Source organism: Anser anser, assembly GCF_964211835.1.
Source record: "Anser anser genome assembly, chromosome: 2".
Lineage (NCBI taxonomy): Eukaryota > Metazoa > Chordata > Aves > Anseriformes > Anatidae > Anser > Anser anser.
The window spans coordinates 138413228-138426820 of record NC_139721.1 but is presented as its reverse complement, the minus strand read 5'-3'; the positions used below and the strand labels follow the sequence as shown (position 1 = coordinate 138426820).

At 40.3% G+C, this 13593-nt stretch overlaps 1 protein-coding gene across 12 annotated transcripts in view; it reads left to right on the top strand.

Annotated features, from left to right (window-relative positions):
- The first annotated feature begins 2626 nt into the window (after nucleotides 1–2626).
- The window catches only part of AKAP9 (A-kinase anchoring protein 9), a 110203-nt gene continuing 99236 nt past the window's right edge, over nucleotides 2627–13593 (top strand). For 8 of the 12 annotated variants that reach the window (XM_083826936.1, XM_083826945.1, XM_083826942.1 and 5 more), the window contains exon 1: nucleotides 2902–3128. In XM_083826936.1, the coding sequence (XP_083683062.1) occupies nucleotides 3081–3128 (48 nt within the window). In that variant the 5' untranslated portion in view covers nucleotides 2902–3080. Of the gene's footprint in view, nucleotides 2732–2813; nucleotides 3129–13593 lie in introns of those variants that run through there. The other 4 variants (XM_083826935.1, XM_083826937.1, XM_083826939.1 and 1 more) reach the window with 4 other exon arrangements.

Below are 13593 nucleotides of genomic sequence, written 5' to 3'. Positions count from 1 at the left end.
GCTTGTGTTATCCATTTAGGTGTGTGATATTTTGTAATTTTTACATCTTATTTACACATGTGATCTATTAGCAGCACATACTAATCTGATAGCCCTCTCTGATTTTAGCTTCAAGGAACAATGACAAAATTGGAATTTCCTAACTAGAACTGTGTGATTTTTATCAGACATCGTCCATAGGCTTCATCTTTTGGCTTTGCAGTCCACTGAAGTGATCCTATGAGCATCACCAGGCATATCTTCACGGAACAGTGAATAAAACAAACAGAATGGACAGGAAGGAGGAAGAGTTTCATTGTTAGAGGAAAATGCTATAGGTAAATGACCTTTGTCATTGTTTACAGAGCAACATAACTAAAAATTAGGTCGCATATTCAAAGTTAGTTCAGAGCAGTTTTTTAAAAAACATTTCCAATAATCTATATATTTGTATATAAAAATAAGCCTGGGCCAAAATACCAGTCATGCCTATTTTGGAGAATATCTGATCTATATTTTTACTTCATTACTCTGGTTCACTTCACAAATGCTAATGCTAAAAGCAGTTTACAAGTTCAGCTTGTGTAAATTCAATAAGTGTTAGAAAGTTATTCAGTATTTTAAAGCACTTATTAGAAAGTTGTGCATTCCAGAATTGCGAGCCTATTATTAATAGTAAAATAGGAATTTTAACACAGCTGAAATAGGAAATTACACAGCATGGTTGTGGGTTTTTTTGTTTTTGTTTTTGTTTTTTTTGTCCTAAAAGAGAAAAAACAGTTCTTTTAATGTTGAGAGAATCTGGAAATATTATTCCCTGGGATATTTTACCCAGTAGTAATTTCCACAGTACTCTATTATAGTTCGTCAGTCTGCATTTCATGCCTTTCATTGTCATGAATTAAGCATTTTACTAAAATCCATTAGAATTACATGGATATAAGCCTGTGAGAGGAAAATTAGGCCCATCAATCCTTAGCATTAACGTAACCCATTTAATTATGGGATTTAGGGAGTTTGTAATTATCTTATAAATGGGATGTTTACTGATAAAGAAATTAGTATCATAGTGTCATGCATGTGTGAAATTTCACTGACACCTAACAGGTAGTTCTGTGATGGTGGCCTCCATCTCCCAAGAGGAATGTCATTTATATCGAAAAGGTGATCTAATTTTCCCTCAGGGGTCTCTGGGCCTTTGGAATTGCTTGGAAAAATAAAAATTACATTTGTAGGGACTTTGCATACAGTGCTTTATTTTACTAACTTCAGAACACTATTTAAGGGAAGAACTCAAATTTGTATTTCTATGAAAATGTTTCCCCTTTAATTAATTCTTAATTTCATTTTCATGTGCTGGTTTTTTTTTCTTTTTTCTTTAACATGCTTTTCCTGTAGTGAAACAGCAGTCTGAGAACTTTAACTGAAACAGATGCTTATTTCAAATATGGAACAAAGGATAGTGCAGATGTTTGTAATTCCCTGCCATGGCTGGTGTTTTCCTTTTATGACATTAATGGTATTCATTTCCTTTTCAACTGAAGGTTGGGGACATCATTTTTTAAATGCACCAACACGCAGTACATCTACTGATCTGTTGGCAGATTATTTCATTTTTTCCGTGAAACACTATATATTTTAGGAGGGTAATTCTTAAACATTTCTGATTGTAGGTTTAGTTTACTTGGGCAGTAATCTGGGCACAGTAATTTGCTGCTAGGAGCCCTAATATTTTTTCATCTTGGTCGCGCTTGGTAACATTGTGCAAATATTATTTTCTTTCGGCATTTTTTGGAGTGTGTCTGGTCTTTGCTGGAAAGCTCAAGTAAAGAAAGAACATGTACTAAATGAACACATATACTTTATTTTTAAATACATATATATTCAGTGGAAAGTGGAAAAGGTGAATTGTGTTAAAAAGATCAGCAGGGCTGAGATCTAAATATATTCAGAAAGATTTTGGATTTTGCATTTATTAAAGCAGTCTGATTCCAAATGCAGAATAAAGCACGTGTTTGTTCACATGCAGCTGCTAGACACCAACCAAAAAAGGCTTGACAGGAATGTGTAAACCGGTGCCATTCATCACACCACCAGAAATGGAACCGACTTCGTGGGTAACTGAAAGGAAAAGCGCACCATGAACACCCAGTGCAAATTTGCTATCAGCCATGCAAGGCACACATTTAGTAGACAATAACCAGTAATAATTAAGTAATACAAAGAATATTGCTTTGTATCGAAGGATGAGGTATAGAATTGTATTTGCATTTAATTGCTGTGTGCCAAATTCCCATTGTGATTAAAGCACTATTGCAACTTCGCTGACACGACGAGCGCGTTATTAATTTAAACAGGGGACTACACATCCTTTGTTGTCATCCCTACACAATGTGACACGCACTCAAAAAGCTTGTTCTTGTATTTCCAAGGTTTATATCCGCGCTGCACGAGGCTGGAGCCAGGTGTAGGCTCAACACTTAGACAATCGAAACTGCCAAAATGAGCATCGCAGCCACAGGGGTTGGGCTGCGAGGCAGCGGAGGGCAGCAGACCCGCAGAACTCGGGTATTGTTAACTCAAAATTTTGTATTAAAGCGACGCCAAATAACAGGCGCCTTTCCAACGGTGTTCTGAGGTGTGAGACGAGGAAGCCCCCCGCCTTTCCCCCCTCCGAGGAGGGGCTGGGCCGGTGCCTCCGCCACCTCCCTCAGCGGTGCCCGCGGCTGTGCGGGGCAGAGGCGGCTGTCAGGTCCCCGCAGGGCCCGGGACTGGCTGCCAGGGGGGCGAAACCCGGCCGGGAAGGGAAGGGAAGGGAAGGGAAGGGAAGGGAAGGGAAGGGAAGGGAAGGGAAGAAGGAGGGATGGCGGCGGGAGGAGGAGCGGGCGGTCCCCACGTCACTTTCCCCGGCCGCGTGTTTACGTGGAGATGAAGATGGCGGCGCCGGTGGCCTCTGCGCGGCCGCTGCCGTCGCCGTGAGGCGGGTTTGGGAAGGGACGACACGGGACGGGACAGCCCAGGCAGGCTGTGCGCCCCGGCTGAGGGCGGAGCGGGCCCGCCTCCCGCCGCCGGTAACGCTCCGCTCTCCCCGCACAGGCGCCATGGAGGACGAGGAGCGGCTGAAGAAGCTGGAGGCTGGGAAAGCCAAGGTAGGGGGCGGCTGCGGCGGGGCGGGGGCGGGGAGGCGGAGGGGACGGGGCCGGTGGCTGTGGCGGGGGACCCGGCCCGGCTCGGCTCGGCTCGGCGGGGACCCGCGGCGAACAAAGCCTCGGGGGCGGGGTGCGCTTTGTGCTGCCCCGGGCCCCCCTCCCTCTCCGTGCCAGCCGGCGGCCGGGGACGGCCACGTCGCGGGGAGCGCCACAGGTGGCCGCGGCGGGGCGGGAGGAGAGCCCGGCTCCTCGCCGCCTCGCCCCCGAGCCTTTAAAGCCGAGGAGACTCCCTGTGAACCTTCCCGGAGGTTTGCGGAGCCGGCAGCTGCGTCTCAGCGTGCTACTAATGCCTCTCAGGAGGGGGGATTACGGGCTCCCAGTGGTTATTGAATTATGAGGGGTATAACACCAGCACCAGGCAGCTGTCACTGCCCGCTGGCTGTCGGGGTCCGAGGCCAGCCCACAGCCTTGCACCAACTCGGCTTGGCTTGTCCTGGTTCGGTTTGGCTTGGCTCCACAGGTGCTGGCCTCACGGGCCGCACATGGGGCCACCCCACACTGCAGGAACCTCCTGTTGCCCTCAGAGAGAGCCTTGGTGAGGTCAGGGAGACGAGGGAATTAACGGCATCCGTGGTAAGGTGAGGTTAGAGGGGGCGTTTTGATGCCAGCTATTGTCTGGTTCCTTCCAGCAGTCGCTGCTCAGTGGCAGGGTTCGCAGCGCTGTAAGCCTGTAATCCGCACTGAGGAGACACGCGCAGCTTGGCAGTGGTCACCAGCGGTAAAAGCAACAAAAAGGCAAGCTAAAGATAAAACCATGAAATAGCATCATCGTCCTGCTTATGTAGTCCATCGAAGAGAGAATGTAGTTGGGCAGGGAAGTGTTAGGCTGTGTTACATAAAAACTTTGTAACTCTTGGTTTGTGTCTGTTTCTTTTGAAACACTGTTCAAAAGGTACAGTGGCAAACTCTTGTAGATGGTTTATATAGGGCGTTCTTACATGCTTATAGCAAGAATGGTGTTTATGCATCATTAAAGTCATGCAATCACGGAATGATTTGGAAGGCACCTCAAAGATCATCTAATTCCAACCTCCCAGCCATGGGCAGGAAACGTACCGTGGCGCTACTGAAAGGTACCGGGACAGGTCGGTAGTGCTGGCAGCCTTGTGTTTGGCTGCACCCGGGTTGACAAATTAATTCTGCTGCAGAATACTTGAAAGTAGTTCACAAAGAAAATGGATGGAGTAAATTTACTAATACTACAAACCACAGTGAATAATTTATCAAGAGAACTTACATTTTTCTGTTCCTGTTGGCTTGGTATGAACACAGAAAATTAGTGGCAATTTCTAAAAAGCGAACCAGAAGTTGGGGCTCAAGAAGGAAGCTGTTGCATTCCTGCTAGCTTTCAGAAAAGACATGTGCACGTTTTACTAACTTACTGTTAAGTAGGAACACCATCAATGCTGTTGCACTTCTTCTAGCCTTTTCTGACTGAAATGTGTGGATGTTCTTATAAATATATCCCTGAAGACTTTAATGTTCTGTGCTTTTAAACTTCCCTTGTGGTTAAAGTCGTTGTAACTCTTTAAAGCTATATGTGTTTTACATGACAAGGGACTGTAAAAGCAGTGTTAGTATTTCAGATTTCACTGGCATTCTCTATACCCTTCTCCCTCTTTTCTTTCTTTTTTTCCCCCACATGAATAGTGTAATTAAATGTGTTGTACTGTGGAGACTAGGTCTCAGTCTTCCAGTGACAAGTGTCACTGCTAAAGGCAGAAAAGAAGAAATTGTGTTAGCAGAGAATGGAAGTAGGAGTTGCTCCTGCAGCTGCCTTTCTCTTTTTCAAGGATACAAGCACATTCACAGCAGCATGATCAGTATGCCTCCCAAAATTGCTTGGCTCCATTGAATATTTTTCTGCAAACCACAGCAACAAGCGTCCAAAAAACTTTACAGCCTAACCACTGAATGTTGTTTAAATAGCTGGAAAAACATAATAAAGTATGTGTTGTTGCTGTGCTAAAAGCACAGGCATTGCTATACTTCAGATACCTTGATGCTTCTTCCATGACAGTATAAATTTTAAATAAGACACTACATAAACTGTGGAATGAAAGTTGTTAATAGGGATGCCAGTAAGAGTCTAGTAGGTGCAGTGAAGGTGGTAGGTACACTGCTAACAGTGAAGTTGTTATTCTAAAAAGATACTTGGATTCTTAGGCCTTTTTTCCTCTAAATGTAGTGCCAGGTCTCACTATGTGTGTTTTAAGCAATATGAGCTTCCAGTAAAGCAATAGTGTGGTTATTTTCTGATCATGGTGTTGGGTAGCAGCTGTAAAATTTGGTTCTGTGTGAACTTTGTTTTTCTTGATGTCTTCTTAAGATGCTGTCTCCCTACACAAATCTACAGAGAAGCTTATTACAAATACGTTTTCTGCAATGGCAGTTTCTTTTCAGTCCTCTTGTAGTATTTTTGGAAATAAGAAGCTGCGTTGTGAATCTTACCTTGACCGAATGGTGCTAAGTGTACTCCAGGCTGTCAGAACAGGGCTCAACTTCCCCAGTACATCACCTGGAAAATGGAGTAAGCTCTTGATAGGCTCACCAACATCCGTGTGTACCTTCTGACTTTTTGAGACTACACCAATCCTTTGTTATGAAATGGTTGCAGCATGCATTGCTGTCCTGTCTCTTACAAACCCACAAAAGCAAGGGAGACGTGGAGTCAAACCTAGGAAATTACATGCTGCCTTTTCCAGATCTGTAGTCATCCATTGTCCTTTGCCACAAGATAAATGCAGTGGATATTAACCCGGCCTCAATAAATGTCTGTTTCCCTTACCCATTAAAATGGTCTCTCTGTGGATTTCTTTGCCTTGGATCCTGAACTGATTATGTTGGAGGAAGAAAAGCGTTTGCCTGAATCCAGGAAAGGTGTTTGTCAGACCGGCTGGTTGAGGGAAACAGGGCTGACTGTGGTAGAAGGTGGAAGAGCGAAGATGTGCCAGCAACAGAGATACAGATGCGTGCTGTCAAGTTGATTGGTGCCCCAAAATACAGTGAAGTTAGAAATCGATTAGATAACGTTATGTGCCTTGCTTAAGAGATTCTCGAATATTGTTGATGGCCTGAAATAGTGTAGATACACCTGATTTTGCAAAGGACAAGAGAGGATGGTGGTCAGTGTGGTGTTTGTGTGTGCATGCTGTGCGTGCATGCCTGTGTGTATCAGTTTGCTTGGAAATCTCATGTAACATTGAAGAGGATACTGCTTATGGTAGCTGAGTTTGTTGATTTTATGTACTTATTTAGCAGCTTAGTATCTGTCTTTCTTGTTGGGATGTTGCACTATTTTGATCAAGTTCCAAATCAATAAGCAGTAGTTTGCTAGCTTTGGAATGAACATGTCAGGGACTCAGGTTCCCTTGTGAGAAAGTAGCTATTTGGGCAATCATTTGTTTTTAATATTATGGTTTTATTTTATATTTAATATATAATTATATATGAAGGCAGACTGTCTTGCAATTTGACAGAAGCATTCTCACTACATACTTCTGCAGCGCAATGAAACGCACAGCGATTACAACTGGTAAAACTAAGAGATGCGAAGCTATCAACAGCAAGTTTTGGAGAAGGGTCCATTTTACAATACTGAAGGGGGAGTAGAAACAATATGCTCCCCAGCTGTATGTTTTTTCAGTGTAGGAAGGGGTGGGTGAGGGAAAGACACTCATTTACTTTGTAAATTCTCTGAGTTTGTCTAGGATTTCGCTTCTAATGTTAGAAATACATTATTTAATGCTTTTATTTTCAAGAGTTCCGTATATATTTATAATACGTTCTTGCTGCGGTGTTTGAATAAACCATGTAATTGTTGAAGAACCCTAAGAAATAAGGAACTGTCTGGTGCAGTTAAATATTTGAGTGCAGAATAAGCAGTGTGACTGCTTTTGATCTATGCCAGTGAATCACTGAGCAGACGGAACGGTGAAGTTTGTTTGGGAAGTGCTGGTGGCACTCAGTGGACAAGTAATACAGGTTGTGTAACTAATTTGACAAGTTATCTTCACAAATTGAATAGTAAAAGGAAATAATTGCATATTTTGTCTTCTGGTCATGCGTGTGAATATTTCAGGTGGCTGAAGATGAGAATGATGTGCATAATTAAAACAGCATTGCTTGAGTGTCTGAAAATGTCTGCTGTTTGCTTTTTTATACATTACTCTCTTGAGGGCAAAAAAAGATTTTACATCCTCATCTCTGAGCTCTTCAGATAGAGAAATTTTGGATTTCTCAGAGAAGCTGTTCATTATTATTATTAATTTTTTATTTTAATTAAGACTTAAGCAAAACATGGAATGATTACGCACCACAGTGATTAAAGGTCTAATTTACCAGAAGAACTTAACATACAGATTGTGTTTGTAAAACACAGCCCTTTAAAATTCCCTGTCATTTACAGGAGGAGGGAAAAAAGGCAGTGTTTTACTGGTTACCGTGAGCTTTCCATCACGGAAGACAAATTAAATACATTTAAACCTTACATTTCAGTAAAGAGCTGGCCTCCTAACATGCTGCCTTTTGCTTTCAGGTGCAGACTATTCATTTTGTTTATGGTCTGTCTGCTTCTAATAACTTGAACCAAAAGCAATTAAGCAGAATCCTGGAAGGAAGAATTTCCTTTTCAGTCCACGTTTCTTTATTCTGCTTTTCTCTTAAAATAAGAAATCATATTCAACCATATCTTAAGGTGCTAATTTCACCAAAAAGCCGTTGGCATTACTCTCCCTTTTTATAAACTGTGGAGGAGAGCAGCTTTATGGGCTGAATGGGAATGGTGCTGGGCTAGATCTGTACGTGAAGGAGCTGTGTACTTATTATCGGACAAGAGGGGAAGAAACTGTAGGAGAGCCTAGGCTATCTCTGGAGCCACCTGGAAAGTTGTGGGTGAGCTTTGGCTCAACAGATGTGGGTGGATCTGTAAAGAAGCAGGAGGGTGCAGAGAAGCTGTGAAAAAGTGCTATAGCAAAGACAAGGGCTTTAAGATGCTTTAGTTGAGGGCAACCTTTTTCTTACACATGAAGGTCCTCACAAACCTACGAGGATCCTGCCGAATTCCTAGGCATTCCTCTTTTATGTTGCAAAGATAATTTTCCTCCGAGGTCCTTCTGAATTTGCACTTCCTCATTCCTCTTAATCTTTTACTTTAATCTGCTTCTCACCTTTGCATCTCTGTCAATTGTAAATGCAAATAGTAGGAGGTGGTATAGCAGGAGAATTGCCTCTGTGTATTTTGATTATGAACGTGGGTAAGCTTAAGGACTGATTTTTGCGTCGCAGAGAACCACAGATACAAGGACTGAATGTTACCTGGAGAGAAAATGTCTTGTTTTAAAGCTCTTGAGTAAAAGCAGAGAGGGCAGAAATTGCCAAGAGGTGAGAGAGGAACAAAAACCAAGGTGTTACTTTGCTGTGTGTGACTTCATTTTTTTGTTTGTCACGGTGGATGATATCTCTGCGTTTTATCATGGAAAAGATTTGTGTACATCTGAGATGTAAATGCATTTTGGATAATTTATTGCTGCTGGGATGATGAATAAGCTTGAATGAGATATCAAGCTGAAAGGTAATCTGTGAAACTGTCTTCAAGATGTGAATTTTACTTCTACTAGCAGAAAAAAAATGGTATGACTAGGTTTTTTAATAGAACTTAATTGTTCACTTGGATAATAGAGCTACCTGCTCTCTGCAGTCTTCTCAGTGATCTTTTTTCTTTTTTTTTTTTTTTAAGAAGAAAAAATAAGTTTAATTTTTCTCCATTGTGTTCAAGTTTCTTCTGGACTTTATTGGGTCCTCATAAAAATAGGACTTGAATTGAAATCTTGGACTAGAGCTCCTTTTTTTAGTTGGCATTACTAGGATTCTTCCTTTTCCTAGGCATATTCTCAATTTTTCTTTTATTTCCCAGGTTTGAGCCCCATTTCACTCACTCCAGAGATCTATCCTAGCTTTTGATACAGGGCTTGGTTGTTTATTTTAAATGTTATTGTCACTATACCTTTTATTCAGAGCTCTAAACTAGCTGTCTCCTTGTAGTAGTGATGCAAGGTAGAGTAAGTTTGAAGTATTATTTGCTTTGTTCTGAGGATACAAATAAATAGCTCTTCAAAATAACCTTTGTTCTATACCTAGTTTAGAGAAAATTGGTCATTAATTCAGGATGCCCAGTGAATTTCACAAAAATTGAGAAATAGACAGCACAGTATTGTTAGAAGCACTATGAAACAAGAAATTACATTGTAAAAAGGCAATTTCAAGTATTTTCTTGCTGCTTCATGTGTAAAAAGAAGGAATTACAGGAAAAAAAAATGCACAAGCTTGCTTTTTTCTTCTAATCAAGACTTTCTTCATTTTGGTACTAGTCTCTCCCTTGTTGTTATGGTCTGCTTTCCAATTGCTTATTTTCTTAGTAGGGGTGTTGCAAAAGCAAAACAGAGTTGACTGCAACATTTGTTTCTCTTGGTAGAACAGTGTCTAGACAAGTTTGTTTGTTTATACTGGTTTGGAAATAAGCATGATTGTCAGGACCACAAATTCTTCCTAAAGTGCTTTCTATAAAGTACATCTGATATTTCAAGGGAAGTAAGGCCTTTTGACATATGTAGATTTTACCAAAAACCCCTGTGTGGTGTTGGTTGGGTTTTTTGTTGGTTTTTTTTTTTTTCCCCAACAGGAAATACCCTAACAGGTAGGTGCTTTTAAATATTCGTTTACAGAGATATTAATTACAGATTAACATATGGTTACTATAACATCCTACTCTTCATAATAGTGAAAAATATGATAAAAATGAGGACAAAAGAAAAAAGGCGTCTGAAGTAGGTTCGACTTTGTTAATTTGCCTTATTTGCAATATAAGGTTATGTACTAGCAACGTAATCTTTGGGAATCCTACTTTATGAGCTGAAGGGGCTGTCTTAAATCTCTGCCCCACAGCTAGAGATTTCAATGTATTTTTTTATGTATTTGGTTTGGAAATCATTTAGTTACTAGTACCAGTTGATGTGACACTTCAAATTTGCAAAGACACGGGATCACAGTTCAGTAAAACCCATCTGATAATTGCAGTCTTTTGCTATTGAAACAAAGCAAATAGATCTTAAAATCTATCATGATGAAGTGCTTGCATGTTGACTGCAAAGTGCTGGCATGTCATATTGTGTTGATGGCTCTTCTTTTCCTGTTTCTTAAAAGAATTTTTAATCTGCATTTTCCACATTTTTTTTTGAGAGGCCAACACATGATGTTGTAAACTCTTTCCTACAGCCAGTAGAAAAAGGAGGGAAGTATGCATAAAAATTGTAAGTTTCCTTAAAATTCTTTTTTTTTTTAGAAGTATGGAGTCAGCCTTTCTGCTTTCCCCTCTTCCATAAAGAGACCCCCAGAAGCTTGCAGGTAGAACACATTCAGTAGTTGTCAGCTGGGCAGAAGAGCGTGAGAGTCTGGAAACCAAACACCAAACTCAGGAACGTGGGGGGAAGCAAGCAAGCCACAATTGTAATAACCCGAAGATGTTGCCTCATCACAAAACAAAGAGGTGATAGTCTTGTGGACCATGCTCCTAAACCTCAAAACTTGGTGAAATTTTAAGACTCTCCACAATAAGAAATAATAATTTTAAAGAGGTTGTATACCATTTGGTGATATTTCCAGGGGAGAACATGCACTTGATGAAAACTGTACTGCAAGGGCAAAATTACAGCATATCTCTAAAACTACGATCCTGAGCTAAAGAACCAAGGAGATTCGCAGAGCTGAAGAGGCAGAGGAGATGGGATTCTGGGACTGAGTATGTGTCTGTGCAAATATTTATAAAATGAGTATTACAGAGAATGAGCAGAGTAAGTTGCAAAAGAGCTGATTTTACTGGTAAGCTGTGAAATAACAGAAATGGTTCTCTCTTTATGCTAGTTTTGTTTTCTGAAGCTTTTACTCATCCTTGAACTTTTACTTCACTGTGAGGAAGTCTCCTGTGTCCAGCCACAAAACAGCAGAAAAATATATAAATGTTCCTAAACCCGTTTATGTTGTCTAAGTGAGGCAACTGACTTAACGTTAGTACCATACATTGAGAAAGTATATTTTCCTTTAAAAGGTAATGGTAGATATTTGTCTTTTAAGAAAACCTTGTCTTCATATATTTGTTAGTATATTGTGACAGCTAGTGTAGTTTGGTGTGTTTTAAAGAGAGAATGGAAAACTTGATACAAGACTCTTCAAAGGGGGGTGAGTTTCCTAGATTTTCTTTGTTACTTGGAATATATTCTAAGAACTCAATTTCACTTAAAAAAAAAAAAAAAAAAGCCAAGTCCATAGACAAATAGTCTGGAATCTTGTGAGCAATATCAATGCCTTTGTGAGCCCACGTTTTCTCTCACGATTCAACAGTGTGTGTGTAAAATAAATAAATAAATGAATAATAATACAAGCCTGTCAAAATAATACAAGCCTGTCAAGTCTTGCATACTGAGCATGAAATTCATGCAGTTGGTTCCTCCCTTACATCTGCTCGGCTCCTCGCAGAGCTGTCTCTCACAAACCTACTGTGTTTGGGGGCTATATTCTCACTCTGTCCATTCAGTACCAGACGTGCCACATGGTATGAATTCATATAAAACTAATATAAACAAGGGGGGGAAATGATGAAGTGCAGCTGAGTGGGACTTGTTCTAAGTATTTTACAATTTGTTAAAAAAGAAGAAACAGAACCTTAATTTATTTTAAAATGAAGAATTGAAACTTTATTTAGTTTCTACCGGGAGTTAGAGCGCACAGGTGGCCAGAACTTCTTCCAATATCTTTCTAAAAAATTTATCTAAATTCTCCAGACTGTTTTGAAAATCTCAACCCTTATCTTGGTGAAAAGATTGCTTTCTGTAACTGGTTGGATGTCGTCGCATCACTTATGTTTATTAGTAAGAAGTCTCTGTTACTACTTGGTTAGCTTGAACAGAATTTAAACTGCTGCTCTGTAGCTGTGAAGCTGATTGTCTTGTTGCCAAGGATGTAACCTCTCAAATTCGGTATCAATTTCATGTTGCTGGTCAGCTTGAAAAAGCTGATAAGCTTGTGTTGGTTATCAATAAAGACATACTTAGACATTGTCTGTTTGTGCTAAAGGTGCCTTTTTCTTTCAGATTTCTTAATGAGAAAGTAAATGTGAGCAAAATTATGCAGGTCTTACTGTGCTTTATTCTATTCTTTTATATACTCTACCTTTAAATTAGTTTGCTTGGCTTTTGATCTTTAAAAAAAATTATCTATATCAGAGAGATAATTAAACGTGAAGTAGAGGGGGAAAAAAAGCTAGATGCATTCTACATCAATGCAAAAAGTTTTTTGCTATTATATATATATATATATATTTCTCTTAGGAGGAAAAAAGCTGAATTTACAAGATTCGGGGTAATATAAGCAGTAGATATTTACTCAAAGTAAATCAATAATTGATGTTTTTTGCAATAAGTGTTCCCTCCCGTCCTTTTCAGCCAAGCTCTAATAAATTCTTCTTCCTCCTTTAGTGTGTAGACTAAATGTTAGAGTGCAGGAGAAAAGAAGAACGTGTACTGCTGTGAGGTGCAGGAGTCCTGCAGGTCAGGAAAAATATGCAGCGTGCTACAGCCCCTTTCTTGCAGCATCAACACAAACAAGAAATGACAAATGCTTCTGTGATTTAAGTTTTCTTGCATTAGCTCATTGAGAAGTCTGGACAAAGCCTCTTTAGAAACAGATTCTTTCTGTGCATGTCCTTAGGTGCCTCAGTCTCTCTGCATCTTTAAAGCACTACACTCAAGGTATGGTTGTCTTTTAAGTTAATTAGTTAGAATATGCAGTTGACTATGTAGAATACATTTTGGAAGAATGAATTGTGTGAGCTGAAGGAATGGTGTATTGATTGGGATATCCCACAAGAAGGAGCAATTGCCTGACTGTATTTGTCTTCAAAACAGTCAGGTGTGTTTTGTTTGTGTTTCATGTAGATTTCTAAACAGTATTCATGATTTGTGAGAAACAGCTGATTCCCTCCTTCCCTGACTCCCTGGAAACTACAATGAGGTTTGATAAACCATAACCAAGGCTGTAGTCATCAGCAAGACTCTGCTTCTACTCATCAGAAGGTCTCAAAGCACTGGAAAGCACTGGAAAAGATTGTTTCTTAAAGGAAACAGGCTGGTGTAAATGAATTGATATTTAGTCCAAATTCAATATTACCGTCCTTGGGGATCTGTGCAATTGTTGATAAGAGAGTGCCTCTCTGGGGCTGATTCAGACAGAACTCCTTGCTGAGAGTCAATGTGGTGTTAAGACTTTTTGACACTGATCTGATCTTATAAACTAACTGAAGACTTGATGTAGATAAGGTCATCATTTGGTGGTTACAGCTAAATGAAAAATTGCT